Source organism: Mercenaria mercenaria, chromosome 16, assembly GCF_021730395.1.
Source record: "Mercenaria mercenaria strain notata chromosome 16, MADL_Memer_1, whole genome shotgun sequence".
Taxonomy (NCBI): Eukaryota; Metazoa; Mollusca; class Bivalvia; order Venerida; family Veneridae; genus Mercenaria; species Mercenaria mercenaria.
This window is the reverse complement of record NC_069376.1, coordinates 55891990-55912251: the sequence shown is the minus strand read 5'-3', so window position 1 is coordinate 55912251 and position 20262 is coordinate 55891990. Positions and strand designations below refer to the sequence as shown.

Genomic DNA, 20262 nt, shown 5'->3' with positions numbered 1-20262 from the left:
AGATTGCCCAAGTAACACCAGAGTTATGGCCCTTAGAAGTTTCTAGTGTTAACAAATAGGGTACTATAGATCTATAGATATGCCAATTTCTGCATCATAACTTTTGATATATTTGACCTAGAACTATGAAACTTTAACAGAATTTAGAGCACTATAATGTGGTTGTGCACAGACAATTTTGTATGGATTTCTTTTTGTAACTTCAGAGTTATTGCCCTTTAATTGTCTAAAAATCCACATATTTGTACATAAAAAAACTTACCATTTGGCAGAATTTCATTAAATTTCTTTCATTCTTTTCTGTGAACATTTATTATAAACATGTGAAGTTGCGCACCCACACCTGGTCACCCACTTGCCTTGGTCACACCCCTCCCCCTCCCAACCCCCCTCCCCCACCCTCCCAAAAAAATTTTTTTTTTTCATTTCTTATTTTAAATTTTTTTCAAACCTTCCAAGTTGTACCATTCCCCCACCTCACTTCTCCACCCAGTCATGCCCACCACTGATCATGCATCCTCTGCCCCCCCACCCCCACCCCCCCCAGCTTCACCGTTTTACCTTTTTTTTTTTTTCATTTTTAATTTTCAATCAATATTTATAATCAACATGTGAAATTTTGTTTCCTCTCCCGTTCCCCTGCACCCCCACCCCCTAAAAAAATAAATATATACATATATCTATATATAGATATATATATTTCCTATTTCCATTCCTTTTTTTTTTTTTTTTAAATGTTCAAACCTCCAACATGTTAAGTTGTGACTGCACAAACCTTGCCCTCAGCTATGTTCAAGATATCTTACCTGTGTTCTCTTAAGGACATCTGATCTTTACTTGTAAAACAGCAACACCTGGTGCCAAACCACTCAAAGACAATATTTCATTCCAGTTAAACTTCAAGCTCACATTTCAATTAACTGCATTTAATTTTAAAAGCTAAGCTTATTACAGTAAGCATATCCCATTCAAAATAAATTCTTTAGTCAGGATCAAAGTATCATACATTTATTATGTACTCTTTAATTAAACATTTGTTTTCTGTTAAATTGATTTTGACTAATGAAATTATTTGCTTCTTATTAACATCCTTAACTTTTTGCCGGATATATCTTTTTGCCATTCCTCACCACAAACCCTTTCGGCGGGGGATACCAATTCATCGAATTTGCTTGTTTAATATTATTTTAAAACATTTCCTTTTTAAGAAAATATGAAATACTTAAAGTATTTTGCTGATCTGCCCAGCTGACTTATTATCCTAAATAATTAGTAATCAAGTTCTAAGTGAAGAAAACTGTTACTGAGAAATAACAATGGCCTTAATTATAATACAAATGTACAAAAGCAAGAAAACATGAGAAAATCATTAAAAATCTGTACAACTGTGCTGTTAAAACTACCATGAAGAAAGGATGTTAATTCAATTATCAGTGTTAATTTTTTTCTAATTATGTTGCTGGCTATATACATGTACTACCATTTTCCTTATGACTAATGCACACACTGTTAAAAATTAAGTCATAGCCACAGATCATTTAGTTCCTATTAAGTTGAACAAGGGGTTGCCGAGAGGCTCTATAAGTCATTAGATTGTATGCTAATATAAATGAATTCTAATAAAACTCTACTTTAAATAACTCAGTTTTTTTTTTTGAAAAATAATGTATGGCAAGTAAGAATGGAAATGATACTGACGTTCCTAGACGCCAGTAAATCTATTTTAGGAAAATTGATGAAATATTTACAGTGTTTAGCTTCTGTAGCACTTTGCTTCAGGCATAAAGAGTAAGCAATTTTGAGAAATACATATTGCATTTTGTTGAGGTATGACTGTTTTATAATGTATATAAGTGGAAAAACGTTAAGAATTACTGGGTAAATTTTCATTTTGTTCAAGTCAGAACTCTTTGTGGTTGATACATTTAGTGCTGGTGCTTGACAGCCCTTCAAACTGTGGAAAAGTCAGTTTTCAATGTGTTTACAGGTAATGTCGCGTTTCCGTTGATCTCTTTTTCCTGTGGTCACCATTCCCGAAGTCACATTCTAGAACGAGAAACAAGAAACTACTTTTGAAAAAGTAAATGCATCCCAGACTGCTTCATTTGAATGTAACTGGTAACTGATATGTAATATCTAGATACATTTGTGAATGTTTGGTCAAATCTTTCGCAACCTATACGTTATAGACTAGACAGAAAAGAAACCCGGTTGACCTATGACTTCAGACTGTGACCTTGATCTTTGAGCTCGGGGTATCGGCATTTTGCATGACAAGTTTTCTCATTCTCGGAAATATTTGTGCCTAAAGTATTAAAATCCATTGATAGATGGTAGAGTTATGGACCGCACATGAAACAAACTATTGAATTGACTTCCAAGTGTGTCCTTGACCTTTGGGTTAGGAATCTGGATGCTGCACTTGACATATCGTCTCATTATGGGAAACATTTGTGTAAGTAATATTAAAATCATTTGATGGATGACATAGTTATGGGCTGGACAGGATAAAATTGACCATTGAACTGAGTGTGACCTTGACCTTTTGGCTAGGGGTCTGGGTGTTGCGCTTGAGATGTTATCTCATCATGGAATACATTTGTGCCAAGTTATATTAGAATCCCTTCAAGGATGACAGAGTTACGGACCGGACAGGAAAAAAAAACACTACTGACCTTTGTTCTCCAAGTGTGACCTTCTGTTTTGGGTTAGGATGCTAGGTTTGCGAATGACACATTGTCTGTTTATGGGGAACATTTGTGCCTTGTAGTATTAAATTCCCAAGATGGACGACTGAGTTACAGAACGGACAGGAAAAAAAGCCATGTTCACCTTTGATCTTAGTGTGACCCTGACCTTTGATCCAGGGGTCAGTGTTTTGCGCATGACGTATCATCTCATTATTGTGAACACGTGTGTCAAGTAATAATAAAATATCTTGATGGGTGACAAAGTTACAGACCGGACGCGAATCGGGGACGAACGAACGCTGCAGTTACTATATGCCGTCCCAACGATGGGTGGGGACATAAAAAGTATCATTATTGTATGTTAAACTAGAAAATGCTTTTGTAAAAAAGCGCATGTCTCCCCCAATGCAAAGTCCTATAGGCAAGAAGTCAATAGGGGTCAGGAGCGAAAGTCAAAGAGACACTGATGGTTGGCTGCAATAGGGATCATCTACTTGGCATGTCCAGTCATCCTGCTAAATTTCAACACTCTTGGCCTTGTGGTTCTCAAGTCACTGTTCAGGCTCCTGTGACCTTGACCTTTGATCAAGTGACCTCAAAATAAATAGGGGTCATCTACTCTGCATGTCCAATCATCCTATTAAGTTTCAACATTGTAGGTCAAGTGGTTCTCAAGTTATTTCCAAAAAATGATTTTACATGAACAGGCCACTGTGACCTTGACCTTTAATAGACTGACCCCAAAATCAATAGGGTCATCTACTCTGCATGTTCAATCATCCTATGAAGTTTCAACATTCTGGGTCAAGTGGTTCCCAAGTTATTGATCGGAACTGGTTATCAATGTTCAGGCCCCTGTGACCTTGACCTTTAACGGAGTGACCCAAAAAACAATAGGGGTCATTTACTCTGCATGAACAATCATCCTATGAAGTTTCAACATATTGGGTCGAGAGGTTCTCAAGTTATTGATTGGAAATGGTTTTCCATGTTCAGGCCCCTGTGGCCTTGACCTTTAACAGAGTGACCCTAAAATCGTTAGGGGTCATCTACACTGCATGACCAATCATCCTATGAAGTTTCATCATTCTGGGTCAAGTGGTTCTCAAGTTACTGACCGGATATGGTTTTCAATGTTCAGGCCCCTGTGACCTTGACCTTTCACAGAGTGACCCCAAAATCGTTAGGGGTCATCTACTCTGCATGACCAATCATCCTATGAAGGTCAAGTGGTTCTCTAGTTACTGATCGGAAATGGTTTTCAATGTTCAGGCCCCTGTGACCTTGACCTTTGACAGAGTGACCCCAAAATCAATAGGATCATCTACTCTTCATGACCAATCATCCTATTAGTTTAACATTCCGGTCAAGTGGTTCTCTAGTTATGATCAGAAATGGTTTTCAATGTTCAGGCCCTGTGACTTGACCTTTGACGGAGTGACCCAAATCAAAAAGGGTCATCTACTCTTCATGATCAATCATCCTATGAAGTTTCAACATTCTGGGTCAAGTGGTTCTCTAGTTACTGATCGGAAATGGTTTTCAATGTTCAGGCCCCTGTGACCTTGACCTTTGACGGAATGACCCAAAGATCAATAGGGGTCATCTACTCTTCATGACCAATCATCCTATGAAGTTTCAACATTCTGGGTCAAGTGGTTCTCTAGTTATTGATCGGAAATGGTTTTCAATGTTCAGGCCCCTGTGACCTTGACCTTTGACGGAGTGACCCCAAGATCAATAGGGGTCATCTACTCTTCATGACCAATCATCCTATGAAGTTTCAACATTCTGGATCAAGTGGTTCTCTAGTTATTGATCGGAAATGGTTTTCAATGTTCAGGCCCCTGTGACCTTGACCTTTGACGGATTGACCCCAAAAACAATAGAGGTCGTCTACTCCAGCAGCCCTACAACCCTATGAAGTTTGAAGGTTCTAGGTCAAATGGTTCTCCAGTTATTGCTCGGAAATGAAGTGTGACGTACGGACGGACGGACGGACGGATGGAAGGACGGACGGACAGGGCAAAAACAATATGTCTCCTAGGGGAGACATAATAACAATACGGAAAAAATATCCAAAGAAAGAGCATAACTCTATCATCCACATTGAGAACACTGTCAGACCAAGCTGTCTTGAAAGATGGACTATGGTGCACATACAAAAATATATAACTTCGCCAGTTACTAGTATACGTTATGAGAGTCCAGATAGTGTTAATAAAATAACAAGTGTACATGGCTTCAAATCTGTAACACCTAACACGTGAATGCCAAACTGTCACTATATACACTCGTCACAGAAAATTTCTTTTGACTAAATTACTCTACTTATTGATCAGAATAGTTAACCAATTGTATCATTTTTGCACAAATTCAAGGGCAGTAACTCCAGAGCGACAAAGGCTATACTACTCGTAATCGAACTATGGCTAAACGGCTATAATTATACTGTTGAATCACTAATTTTGTAGGCATAAAGTTCCGAGATTTTAGCCAGTTTGACCATTTCCTGGGTACATGAAGTGGTTTAATTCAAATTTAGGCCCGGACGAAAATAAATATTTCACTGTATGCCCATAGACAATCTGACTAAGTCTGGTGAAAATTGTACGAACACTGCATTTGCTATAAAGCGGGCACGGTCAATTTTCACAATTCTAAGTAATTCAAAGGCCATAACTCAAGAGTAAATTGGACTATTCGACTCGTTATTTAACCCTTCCGTGATATTCTACTTATAAACATAGTAACCAAATTTGGTTTACTTTGGATATGACCCACGTAAGCAAGAGGGCAGAAACTGTCAATTTTCATAGTTTTAGTAATTCAAGGACTTGAACCCCAATACCGCGGGAACAATCCCAATCTTAGTCAACGTCTTATGTCTATAAACACCTAGGACCTAGTTTCATGGGAACTGGGTAAAAACTGCCCAACTTAGAGAGCAAAACACTGTCAGTTCTAGTCAACGTCTTATGTCTATAAACACCTAGAACCTAGTGACTAGGTGTGTAAAACGAAAAATGCGGATATTCAATTTAAATGGCAGTATAAAATATAATGCGGAGTCGGATTCAGTTGATATTTTTTGCTATCGATGCAGGCTGACTAGAAAATTGTCATAAACATTCCAGTAAAAATGTTGAAATAGATCTACTAGTATAATTATAATTGTTTCGTTCGTAAAACCTGAGAAATCATAGTAAATTGTCCTTGAACAATCGATAGTTCGAAATCCATTATTATTTTTTTTTCAATATTAGAAATCCTATTGATAAGAATTTTATCAGTGTTAAAAGGATTGTTTGATGGATGTATTCTGATACTTTTTAAACAAAAGGTAAAAATCAATTAAATTACGTTCTGGAGCATCATGGGTCATGGTCCATCTTTTGTCATCCATCTTTGGTGACTTGTTCCGACACAAGTCCTCTACAATGAGTTGCCACGGCATATTGTTAGGACCAGTGGAACTGTAGATACTCATTCTGGTTCCACTCCTGTAAATATACTATACCTTTATATGTTGATATGTTACACAGTTTCTACGGCATATTTAATCCAGCCCGAAAACAAACATACATTTTGATAAAGTTATCAATTTCTCCGAAAGTTAAACAAATGATCATTTATACTTATCTGTATTTTCTGAGAATTAAAATTTGAATTTTCAATCCTGGTTGCCCAACCAAGATTGCAAGATTGTTATATTACCGTAGGTATTAATTTAAGAAACATTATTTTCCTTTTGGCTTCCGACGAGATACACTTTGAACAATATGTAAATAAGCTATAGGCTAAGTCCTAAAGTAAAGTTTTTACTCCAACACGTGGCTTTTGTTCCCCCACTTGGCTTTTTCACTCCTGCGGAGTTTTTTCCACCACTTTAAAATGATTCATGTAGAGCACCAGAACCAGTGTTCTCCATTAAATAATGTTCGTATAGACACAACAGAGACTTACAATAAGACATGGTGTAATCCTATGTATGCTGATTACAAACCGGAAGAATGCCACTTTAAAAGGGAAAGTGCATCATTTCTCATTAGCAATTTAATGAAATGGAAACCATTTCGGGCACAATGACGTCATCGTTTGGCCATATATAGACATTTACCAAAACTGGTATTTATGACAAAAATACAACTGAATGGGAACTAAAATCTTAACGTACAAACTAAGATGGTTATTATATCATAACATACAGACTGTAATTATCTTAGTTGCTATTGAATAACTTACAATAAAATATGGTTATTCAAATATAAGGAATGAACGGTGGCGTCTCTGTGCCAAATTTTTTTTTCACTTTCGTTGAACTGATTATATCTAAAGGCTTTCTTTAACTAATTGATAATATCATAATTTCTCTATCTTTTGTGTGTGTTTACATCCGGCTCTTTCTAAAAATAGTTTTGTCAAATATTGCATATTCTTCGTTTTAAAAAATTAGAAGATATTTTTTCGAAAATGTACGTAGCTCTACTGTCCATCTGTCCATTCTGTTGGCACTTTAAGTATGTGTGTGTGTTCGGTTTAATTTTTCAGGCATATTAGCTACGGTGTCTGCACAATACCCAACTTTATAGTACTACCTCACTGGAATATCACGCCGTAGACAGGTGACATGATACTTCACCCAGTTACATATTATATTAACACCGGGTTGACCAGTCCTAGCACTATCCTCTTAATGCTGAGCGCCAAGCGAGGAAGCTACTTAGTACCATTTTTTACGTCTTTGGTATGACGCGGCCAGGGATCTCCCGCACTTGAAGCGGACGCTCTACCACTAGGCTACCGAGGCGGTTACGAGTATTTTAAACGATACATATGCTAGTAATGAGTCCTGAAAAAAATGATTTAGAGCAAAATATTTACTTGCAACGGTCGATGCCAAATTTACCATACACGATGTTGACCTCCGGGCAGTACCAATTTATCAAGTAACTCTCCGGACATGACGAAAACGATGTTCCAATAAAATTCTCAACTGGAATATACAGATATGACTAACAGCAGTGAATGGCAAGTATGAAAGAAGTACATTTTGGTAGGGAAAGTGTATTTTTTCTACGTTGAATCTGTTTGGTTTAGAAATATCTACACGCAGTCTAAGGGAGACAGTTATTTTCCGCTTGTAACTTGACAAGTCGTACTGGTTTAAAAGATTCCACTCAGCACATCATCGCTTTCAATATTTTCTGTTGGGTTTGGTTCATATGTTATAAAAACACTTTGGTAGCCACAGTCAAATTCTATATTAAATCGTTTTGTATTCCTCCGTAATGACCTCTTAGCTTTACTGTACCGATCTGTATCTAGATACTTATTTATTCAGTATTTTGTTTCAGCAATATAGTGGTTACTCTTCAGTGGGACGAGTAAATTAAAATGTTTCATGTGTTTTAGGTCAGATTGACACGGCCGTGAAACCTTGGTAGGACCACCGACCTTCCACATGCTATCTAGAGGACTTTCCCTTATAAAGGTGACCTACATCCCAAGTGTGGTTTTGAACTCACAGCGGTGAGGAACAAGTGGTTCAAAAATCAGCGATTTCAACTTATTAGCGACGAATACCCGTAAAAGTTCGAAGGAGAGTGGCTACACAATGAAACAATATATTTACTGTAAGCTTACCATGGTACCATAGAAAACAGTGGACGTATATCTGTAAAGCGTATTTGTGGGGTGCTCGTTTTCTCGGAGTGGTAAAAGGGGCTTAATTGTATGTATCATATACATACCAGAAGGGTACACTGAAAGGAACTTGAATCTCAGCTTCATGTCCTTCCTTACAAGAGTCTCGAATTCAATAACGCCAGTTTCACATTTGCCACTAGTATCCGGAAGGAAGGGTGTGTATGGGAACCTGAAACAAAAAATATTGGCTTTCATTAGCTGCAGTTTCGTGTTGTTTGTGCAGATGTATGGTACGTATATAGGCTTGACATATAAACATATGTCCGATATCTTAAGCTACATTTTCTGATGTTTGTGCAAATGTATTTAACACATATAAGATAAAACAAAATATATAACATGATCATAGGTAGTTTTCCGGCATATAGCAGAGGCGTTTTTATTTTCCTCCTTCATCAGTACGAATATTTAGCTGTCTGTATAATAGGAACAAACTTTCTACACACCATCTATGAGAAAAAAAATATATTTAATTCTAGTTAGATTTTTCGGTTAGTTACTCATTAAAAAAGTTTCAAGCTTTCAAACTAAAAATATTCAAGTTCTGCGCTTCATAGTATATGAAAACATTCCGACTGTTTCAAGGTTTCGCAAGAGCAACAGTAAATGTTGGCAGAATTATCGTGTTAACGGTTACAGGCCATGCGCTGTACTTTAACCCTTACCCTGCTAAATGTTTATAATGAACTTGTCCATCTTTCAATTTGGACAGTATCATTAACTGTTAAAAGGAGTGCTTACCTAAAAGATAATGACTGAATAGCGAACAGTGCAGATCTTGATCAGACTGCACGGATGTGAAGGCTGATCATGATCTACACTGGTTGCATCGTGTCCAGCATGATATGGGTTTAACAGACAATAAAATGACTCTTGAGTATAAGGTGTTACAAAATGACATTTTGAAACAAAAAATCATTTTTGTTCCTGATTGAATATATGTACTTCTTTTTTTGTTCTTCTTGAGTCAAAAAGTAGAATTGGAATGGCTTTGCCCCAAGAGGACTATTATAGACGTCTTAACATTTTACATGTAGCATATCATACCAATGGTTTCCATGACCAAGTGGTTAAGATCCCCGATTTACATCCTAAGTGTTGATAAAACATTTCTTATACAGGCATAAGGAAGCCTAGTCTATCTAGTGGACCCGTGACATGACAATTAAAAACTAATCCCTGTATCTCCGGTTTTCGCGGAAAGCCATACGTGTGCATGTCAAGCTCTCTTTTCGTCCGAAGAATGCCGAATATCTTAACAAGAAAACTTAATCACACGGAAATAGCCGTGTCGTTACGGGTCCACACGGAAATAGCCGTGTAGTTACGGGTCCACTACCAGAAGTAAGTTTGCTAACTGGGTGATTTAGACACTGACGGATCCTCTCACATCATGAAAAATTCATCTAAACGTTCCATTGGTATGATTACAAGCTTCGTACTTACTTCTTCGTTGGCAATGTTGATTTTTCTTTGTATGCACTGAATTCAGTTCTTTAATTCACAATACTGTTATTTTCAAACTTTGCTCGCTATTGTAAGAAGAAAGAAAAACAAATTTACACCAAACTCACCACCCTGCATAGTCGTTGGTAAAGTTACCCGGGAACCCTTCTGTAATTATGTTCCATTGTATAGCAACCTTTCTAAGAACTGGTAACCCGTAGTTTATTTTCAAGTCTGCGGGGTCAAAACTGTACACTTCAAAGTATTGTCTGGAATGCGGTCCACCACCTATTACCTGGTAAATGTTCATATTTATTACTATCTCTGTTTCTTAAACCATAGTCACAAAACCTTTATATAATAGACAAGACATAAAACAAGACACTTTTCTTTCAAATTTTAGTTATTTCTACATCGAACTGATACAATGACCAGATTTTCATCCCAAAAGCATGAAATGTCTCTTTATTGATAAAACATACATTTTGCAAATAAAATAATGTTCTTTCTTGCAAATCTACCATAATATGTAGGAGAAAGTGACTCCGTGTTCGTCTACACATAAGAAATACTGTAACATCCATTCCTCACTGCTGGTCAAGAATTTTCAATGATAAAAAAATGAAAAAGTGATCTTTGAAAATTTAGGCTGTTCATACCTTAAGCCTGGTGACGCACTTGCCAGTTCCGATATCACTGTTAATAATAAGTTTAACCCTTACCCTGCTAAATTTCTATAATGAACTTGTCCATCTTTGAATTTGGACAGCACCATTAACTGTTAAAAGGGATGCTTACCAAAAAGATACTGACTGAATAGCGAACAGTGCAGATCATGATCTACACTGGTCGCAAAGGCAGAACCAATCGTGTCCAGCATGCTAAGGGTTAATAATGACAACTTTATATGGCAATTTGCAGTTGTTCTAGCAAAATATGCAAACAGAAACGATTCATCGTCATCGTACCATCTTGTACATTAACATTTTTTTTTATCGAAGAACAGGACACCGTTGCCGCTTTTTTCACTTCCTGTTTTATATACAAGACCGGGGCGGAGTATAAAGTATGCTTACGTATTGCCTCAAGTCCTCGAATGACAGTGGGTACTTCGGGTAATAAACAAAGTCGTGTGTGTCCTCAGATTCACATTTTTTAGCCACAGACGGATGTAGCAGAAGACAGCACAAAAGCCAGCCTGGATAAAGTAATTGTATATATTAAGTATTACACCATATATACAAGATTTACAATGTACCTATTTTATAGAAAATTAAACACGGAAGCCGCGTCTATTACCTTCCCTTGTAGTCTTTTATTTATTTAAGTGGCGGTTAGATGGTACTAAATGCCTCAGCTGCTATTTTCTATGTAAAAACAACAATGTATAATATATTTTTATCAGCATTTCCAGTATTTCACTTCTTGAGAGATTACCCTTGTCTTGAAAGTCCGTATGTATGCAATAAAAAAAAACAACAGCAAATATAGGATGGTTGGACATAATGCAATAAATCAATGGTTATGTGACCCAGACAGGCAACGAAAACGCTAATACATGTACATGTATTTACATAAACTTGGAAGCTTATAACGTAGCTTAAAATCATCCACAGACATTCCTATCAATGAAGCTAGTATGAAAATGGCCTTTACTTGGCGGGGAAAATGGTCCTATATACTAGTATACTGATTCAGACTACATTCGAGCGGACCACAGACCACCATACCTGTCGAATTACTACCTTCATACCTGGAAACCACTGCATATGCGATTTGTGTAGCAGCCCTTAGTAACGGCCTTAGTAACGGTGCTACCCCGGAAGTTTATGCATTTGATTAACTTGAAACGGAAACCGGTTTCCGAATGGTTATTCGGTGAATAAATAAAATGTTTCCCTATGCTTCTCATGTTCAGATTTCAAATGGCCACAGACAAGAAATATGCAGCAGCAACTGCTACTGCAGCTGCAGCTACTTTTATTTTCTTCACGTCAAATACTTTTAACGCAACAGCATAGGCCTAACTACATAGCTGAAATGCGCAACATACTGGCTGTTTTCTGTCAAAGAGCTGATGCAAACAGATGCAGTTATTGTTCTGTAGTAGTTTGGATGAATTTTGTAAGTATTTTAGACTTAGTCGTGCAGATTTTTAGTTTGATTCATTTTGCATTGTACTCCGGTGGTGGTTCATCCAATTCGGTATTATATTTTCATTACATTCAAATACTTAGACAGTTGAAATAGAAACAACATTCAGAATATGGATTCTGTTTCAGGTAATTAAAATGCATCTCTGGATTAAGCTCTGGATGTGGCATTTCATTGAACTGATATTTAAATAGAAACGTTACCATCTTTCTTAAGATGACATTCAATAAACAAAAACTGTTTGCAAGTAAAATGATTATAAAAAAAATCAATTTGACATTCTATAAAATCTTGGGCAAATATCTCAAAATATAGCACACGCGCCTATACGGTTAACAAGTATGTGTCCGTTTTGGTGAAAAAATGGTTTGTACGACTGATAAAACTGAAATAATAACTTGAATATTTGTCTGTCAGGGATTATATGTTATCAAAAATCCGATTTGTCCATAGACTCGTATCATGAAAATATCAAACTAGCAAAATCTCGAGCAAATCCTATCTGTTTTACAGGCTAAATGGTAATGCCTTTAGATCAGAGTTCTATAAAATTCTACAAATATATCCGAACGTGTATAACTACCTTAATGCATGTCCAAGTTCAACGTCCGGTTAATTTTGTCTACATGACCTACACACATTATGATGTTTGCGGTTGTTATCTAAGATGGTTGTGGTGACCCTAAAATGACCATTGTGAAAAGGAACGCGTGCTATAGATAGTAAGTTTCATTTAGTTTAAAAGTTCAGAACATGAAACTAGGCGGGTTCATTGGCCGGCTTCACCTTTTGTATGCAGGTTTGCTTGCTCATCGGCTCAAGTATATAGAATGAAGGGCTCAACAAAACTACCGGATAGAGTAAGACTACTACGCATGGAAGTAGCATGCTAAATGCTTGGTGTCAAATATTGACTTTCAAACAGTAATTGTCAAATGATGGACCTTAAATTGTGAAATGCAAAACAATAAATGTCAAAAATGCTTATTGCTAACCGCTTAACAAAATAAAGGACTGAATATACCAATGGATAAATGCATGCTTTAAATAGACATCAGCCTTCGTTACATAAGTTTGCTACTGTCAAAAACGTTTCTTTACACTTTTTAGAGTTAACAGTTCCGCTCCCATGTTTCCATGACCGGTAGAATGTATTGCCAGATTAGTAGAACATTTAGACTAGCTCCTAGACTATATATTTTTTTTTTAATTTTAATTTTTAAAAATGTGAACGTAGCCAGTCTATATCTTATGTCCAATATGATAATATTACAACCAGTTCTCTGTGAAAATCTCTAAAATAGACTTGCAGTTGTCACTATCACATAAAATAAGAGAAAAATTACAAAAGTTGAAATTCTGCGACAAATTCTTTATTATCAGTCTAGTGGCTAGTCTATAGAACATTATATATATTGGTAAATAATAAAAAGTTACATTCATATGTTTAGGACCTTTCGACCACTAGCATTTATCAGTTGGCAGTAAACAATAGCTATTTAGTTTAAAGTTTAAACATATTTTATTCTCAGTATTAAATGTACAAATTAAGTTTGAACAAGATAAACAGGCAAGGATAAGAATTATCTATCTGACATTTAACATTTGATATTCAGCATTACAAGTATATGTCATATATCATTTGGCAATCCATAGATATATAACAGGATTTGAAGAATAGCTTACTCCAGGTAAATCTTGTTGACGGCCAGCCAGTCAAGAGACAAAACTACAGCCCGAGGTCTGAAGGACGTTTTGTCTTTCTTAGAGGACGTCTGTTTAAAATGTGAAACATTTACCCGTGATATTATACAAGGCCGTAACTCTATAGAAATATTATAGTACTTACGACCTTATACTTCTAAGGCATTCTATTGTTAACCGTGTATAAAACACTCGTCTAAATAGACCGTAAAGGAAATACGTTTTAAAGGTCAACGACCGAAACTAGACACCCCGTTGAATAAAATGGATTGACATTTATTTTTTTCACAAATGTCAATGACTTTAAATTTAGGATTTATGTCAACAACACGACAGCCGAATCTGGGAATATAATTTTTTCATTGACGTCCGTTTCCAATTATTTTACTGCACACACGTAGAAACAAGAAATGGTTTAAAAATAACTTCACCAAAACAGTTTTTGAGTTTCTATTATATCCCGATTTATTATATAGCTATATAAATTCTGTCAAAAATTCGGATTGTATTTCACAAGTGAATATAACCAGGCAGAAAAAAATCCGTATTGTACCTTTTTGTATTGTATATTGCCGGACTGCTTTCATTGAATATTCGTGAGCTGACACAGTTATATAAATAGCGCACAAAAACATCATTCATTTCATTTTAACATCAACAAACATTTAAGATTTTTGACTCTCGTGGATTTACGCTCGGCGCTTGCGCGCCTTCTGGAGCCGAATACAGCATCCCATATCGAGCTACTATTATCATAACCTTATTATATGTGAGCGACACAACCCGTTAAGTGCAAAAATATTGAACTACGCATCTGCTAACATCTGTCGTCGTGGAGCCAAATAATGATCTGTTGTTGAACACTATTCGTTTTATGCATATACGTAAATTTGATTAATAAACGCATCACGTAATCATGGTGGCGATCGACGGAAGGCGAAAAGACATCAGATTCTTGAATGCACTGTCCATTTTTCACAAATTGAGAAAAAATACATTCCCAATTATTATACGAGACATCCAAATACTTTAAAGTGAAGTCAGCTCATGAATGATAGTAGTAAACTGGAATATTTTAGCTTGTTTTAATTAGACTCATTCGCCGATGACAAAATTGTAAATTTTAACAGATATTTTCTGGTACTTTTTTCAATCGGCTACTTTTGTGGGTTTGTTCATTCCGTATTTAGTCTTGTACATTCCTTGAATAGCATGTCTTGCTACTGTTTTTCAATTTGTGTTTATCTTATTTTTATCACATGCTTGATATGGAATAAACTTTGAAACTTTGAATGCAATATGTTGAATGGGATTAGAATGTTTCACATTTTATAGTGACATCGTAGATATTTTGCGGTACATTCAGACATCGTGTCCGAGGAAGACCAAAAATCTGCGATGATAACGATATCAATATGCGGAAGGTATGATTTAAGACAAATGCGAAAAATATCTGAACTGTTGCAACTGTTCAACTGAATAGAGATTACAGTTGCCCGCGATTTTTATAAATGTCATTAGTGTCTGTCCGAATATGCATTGAGCAAGCAGTAGTTTTTAGAAAAAGAGAACAGAGAATAGTGCAGAACATATTGTTGGCGGTAAATATCAACTCTGACGATATTCCTGTCACCCCTGGCGATATTCTTGACGATATTCCTTCCACTCTGGCGAAATTCCTTCCACACATAGCGATATTACTGCCACCACTGGCAATATTCTTGTCACCCCGGGCGATATTCTTGTCATCCCTGGCGATATTCCTACAACCCCTGGCGATATTCCTTCCACTCTGGCGATATCTCTTCTACTCTGGCGATATTCCTGCCACCACTGGCAATATTCTTGTCACCCCGGGCGATATTCTTGTCATCCCTGGCGATATTCCTACAACCCCTGGTGATATTTCTGGCGATATTCCTTCCACTCTGACGATATTCTTACCATTCTTGGTGATATTCTTACCACCCCTGGGCATACTCCTGGCGATATTTTTTTCCACTCTGGCGATATTCCTACCACTCGTGGTGACATAACTGTCACCAATGGCGATATTCCTTGCGATATTGTTTCCATCCAGGCGATATTCCTGTCACCCCTGACGATATTCTTGCCCCACTGGCGATATTCCTGCAACCTCTGGTGATATTCCTACCATCCCTGACCTTATTCCTGCCACCACTGACGATATTTCTGCGATCCCAGACGATAATTATTACTGTTCACGACCCAGGAGTTCCTTATATAACAGTTTGTTAAAAAACTAGACCCCAAGCTACTGCCGAAAGACTCTGGCTGGTGGCCTCAGAACACAAACTAATAATTGATTGATTGTTTTTTTTCCCAGAATGTAGAAATTGACCTATTATGAGAAAAGCTTGTCTCCAAACTCGCATTCCTTTTTGCAGAACTTGGGCTAGACTGGCATCAGTCGTTAGAGTCATTGAATGTAAAGCAACTGGCCATAAAATCAATCCTCTCTGATACCACTTTCTAAAAAAATTTACAATATCTCTTGCCTCTGTCTCTGAGATGAGCCTAGAGAGAAAATGTTTTTCTGAGAAAATAATTTAGTGTCAGTGTGAAGAAATTAATATTATTACAGACTATTTGATCTCAACAGACTTTATAAGTCTAAACCTGGGCTTGTATTCATTAATGTTAAAATTCAGAAACTTAGAACAACAATTGCATATAGTCATCTTGTCGTTTTTTTTTCAATGCATATATACACAATTGAATTTTCGCACACTAATTGCCTTTTGTGAACCTTTACTTACGTTTGATGCTCAGCTTATTAATTTTCTGAATAGTGTATTCTATGATAGAGAATGTTCTTTGGGATTTTTAGCAGTTAGAAAATACGGACGACTTCATTTTATGTACTGTATCCATGTTATTCCCTTTTCTTCTTCCGGCAAATGTTTTTTCGCTGTCTTAAGTAATCAATACATGAAACTTAGAATGAAAAACTCCGTTTAAAAAGAGTAGAACGTATTTGAATATCCCATCATTAATTAATGCTAATATTAAGACCATGCCTTGATGATGTTTTTTTTTTCAATATTTAGCCAAATTTCTGAATTGTCGTCTTGGTGCTTTTTTAATGTATGCCAATATCGTCCTTGAATTAATTCACTCTTTTCTTTTGAACATTTTGCGAATACTGTTTATACAGAAAGGAAGCTCTTAGGCAGAGAACATGTTTAAAGGTAGGGTTTTCACAAACAAGGACCTCCGAGAATGACCAAGATTTAAAATAATTTCATATAAATAAAAGAAGGAAAAACGATCTAAACCATTTTCTGAACAAAAATGTAAAAGGATGCTTGAAAAAAAAAAAACCCAAAAATAAAACAACAACATAGAATAACATTTGATGATTATTCTATACATAACATGTATTTAACTTTTGCAACGCATCGTATTATAATTGTACATTAAAATACATAATTATGTACTTTGAATTCGACATTTTTTGTCAATCATTAATAATGATAAAAGCAACTGATCTGTATTTGTATCACATATGAACCTTACAATGACAACTTTACTTTAAAACTTGTTGTTATGTTAATCTTTAGACCACTTAATTGACAAGAAAGAAAACAGAAATAAAAATAGCAATTATAAACAAACACGATTTATCCACTATGAACTTACGTCAAAATTAACACGAAAAATTAGTAATAGTCCCCCCCCCCCCCCCCCCCACCCTCACTGATCATGACTAGCTTAATTATTTTTGGAAATAATCTCGATAGAAAAGAGTTAAATCAAAATACAAACAAATTTACACAAATTAAAAACAAGGTTGTGCATTCGTAGCTTCCAGACCGGCAATTTTTTTATCAGATCAAATTCAAATTTACTATTATAAACATAATTTAAAATGTAAACACTTACCATATATTACAGTAACCGACATATTCATTAAGCCTGTTTGTATCAGTTATACAAAATCTTTCAGCGTGTGCATTTATATACCATGGTCTGAAATGGGACACAGCGTGTAAGGTAACTGGGGTATATTATATTTCTACTTTTAACTTTAGATACGATTTAGAATACATAATATGACAGTCATAATCACGTGAATCAACACTGATCAGTTTTGTCCTGTTTGGCTGTTGTTGCAAAAATATTACTACCACCATGATCAGCATCATCATTGTTGTTGTCGTCACAATCATCATCATCATCGTCGTCGTCGTCGTCGCCGCCGACGCCGCCGTCGAGACAATCATCATCGTCACCATCATCATCATCATTGTCGTCGCTGTCGTCACAATCTTCATCATCATAATCATCATTATCATTGTCATTGTCATTGTCATCACAATCAACATCATCATCACTATCATTATCATCATCGCCGTCGTCGTCGTATTTGTCACATCATAACCGTAATCGTTACAAATTTCATCGCCTTGGAAACGGCCATTGAAAAATGCTTCTTATCGATATTATCTTTTTTTGTATGCAAATATAAACATGAAAGAATTTAAAGAATACTATCCCTACGTTCTTCAGCAATTATACAGAGAGGACAACAAATAACAAAATCTAGTTTCCGGCCAGGACTGATGAACGGAAGTCTCTGATACGTACGATTCTCCCAAATACCATCTTGTTATTTTAGCTGGACGTTTTGAAGAATGTGCAGAGGAACTACACCAACTTATGTCGGCGTCGGCGTCTATGCACAGATTGATTATGTTTTTGAATTTAAGCTGGTGTCACATTAACCGTTGTGGTGATCTGAATGCAATGTACAGGTTCCATTATACTGTTTTGCTTTCCACAGTTGTTCCTTTTCCGACAAACCATCTAATTTAGTAGCATAAGAGGGGAAAGCTTTATGAAGTTGTTATAACGCAAGAAAAACGCAGTTTGGGTTGTACTAATATCAGTGCAGCTCGGCAGACCTGGCTGAAACACTGTCAAAACCGAAAATAACAGAATGAAAACTACAACCATTATAAGCAAATACCACCGCTTTATATGTATAGCAATTGTACGAGGTTAACAACCTGTGGCATAATGTTATTTTTTATACAAGTTTAAAGTTACCGTAAAAAGCTATTTAAGTCGTGACATACATGAAATATATCGTAATGAAATACCCGGCGTTTTCCGGGTGGTTGAGCATAGCGAACAGCGAACTTTTGGCTATATCACTTGTATCTGAAATACCTATGTGATACTATCCTTTTTCTATGTAGTGATGAATAAATAAATAAATGAATAAATAAGTAAGTGATTGTTTGCCTTAAAATGAAAGGGTGGAATGATAAATGATAATGAGTGAGACCTTGATCTTTAACCAATATGACCGAAAGATTAACAATTGCAGCAATGTTATAATATAAAAATCTTTCCACGATTTGGTGACCGTCGGATTTACAGACAGACGGACAGACAGAGACCAGACCAGAAACCGCATTTTTTAGACGTGATATATGGATGCAAACGGTAAATAATGTTATAAGTAGGAATAGTTAAGGACTATGCGATAAACAAAACTATACGAATTTATTGGTCAATCCTATTTTCGATAATTGTTTCCTCAGGTCTGAATATTAATTAGCATAGCAGAAATATTAACAAATTCATTGTTTCCGATAACCTCCCTTTGTGGCTCTAACTGTACAAGTTCATGCGAAATCTTGCAAATATGCATAACATCTACTTTACCTGTTCTAAGGTAAAACTTATGTAATAGATACAGTACGAGTTTTTCTTCAAAAGTGTCCTTTTACAGACATAAGAAGCCGTTTCGCTAGGACGAACACCAATATTGTCCGAGGCGAAGCCGAGAATAAAATTGGTGTTCGTCCTAGCGAAACGGCTTCTTACGTCTGTAAGAGGACACTTTTGAAGAAAAAACGAGTAACTGTATCTGACTTATACGACGATAAGTGTACTGAATATATTATTCAATAAATAAATAAATAAATAAATAAATAAATAAATAATTTTTTTTTCGAAAGATAAACATTAAATTATTATCGTGTGCCTTTCTAGACATCTTGTATCAGCTAGTGGTATTACCCGAAATTTTCGTGCATTCAAATTTCAAACGGGTGGGTGTACATTTGTTTGTACATTGGTATACATCACTACATGATACAAGTTGTTAAAATGACAAATGCTTTTTAACGAGGAAACGAACAAACAACACGGAATCCTTGACCTCTTAGTACCACCCCTTACTGTTTACATTGAGGCTTCGGAGCTCCGTTGCTGGATGTGCCATTTTGTAATGTAGGTACCATATACTTTATATATATATATTACGTTTTACCAGTTAAATAGAGGTTTGTTGTAAATTTGATAATGGACTTTATAAAAGGTGTCTATAATATCTGTTAGCAATATACTCGCCTCAAATGTTTTTAAAACAGACAGTTAAACGGAAAACGGAGCTATGTAGGCTCACAAAAAGAATGGTAACTAAGCTTACCTGAGCACATGATGCTGAATGCCTGGTTCACCTTAACATTGATTACACTCTAAGGTCTCCCTTGCTTAATCATTGTGTATCTAACTCGAACAA

At 36.1% G+C, this 20262-nt stretch overlaps 1 protein-coding gene across 1 annotated transcript; it reads right to left on the bottom strand.

The window, feature by feature from the left end:
* Nucleotides 1–593: 593 nt before the first annotated feature.
* On the bottom strand, nt 594–17730 carry LOC123540589 (uncharacterized). The gene is made up of 7 exons (XM_045325761.2): nt 17610–17730; nt 10922–11043; nt 9974–10140; nt 8444–8568; nt 7575–7686; nt 6054–6193; nt 594–2046 (listed from the first exon to the last, which is right to left on the bottom strand). Exons 1-7 carry the CDS (start codon nt 17635–17637, stop codon nt 1982–1984), a joined length of 759 nt encoding a protein of 252 aa, XP_045181696.2. The 5' UTR covers nt 17638–17730; the 3' UTR covers nt 594–1981.
* Nucleotides 17731–20262: the final 2532 nt, after the last annotated feature.

Bases quoted from the DNA above. Each gene is read 5' to 3' on its own strand.
- LOC123540589 (XM_045325761.2), bottom strand. From the start codon at position 17,637: ATGAATATGTCGGTTACTGTAATATATG. The intron at 7,687-8,443 runs GTATGTATATGA...TGTATATTCCAG, and splicing joins CCTTTCAGTGTACCCTTCTG to TTGAGAATTTTATTGGAACA. The intron at 6,194-7,574 runs GTAAATATTTTG...GTATATTTACAG, and splicing joins TTTGGCATCGACCGTTGCAA to GAGTGGAACCAGAATGAGTA.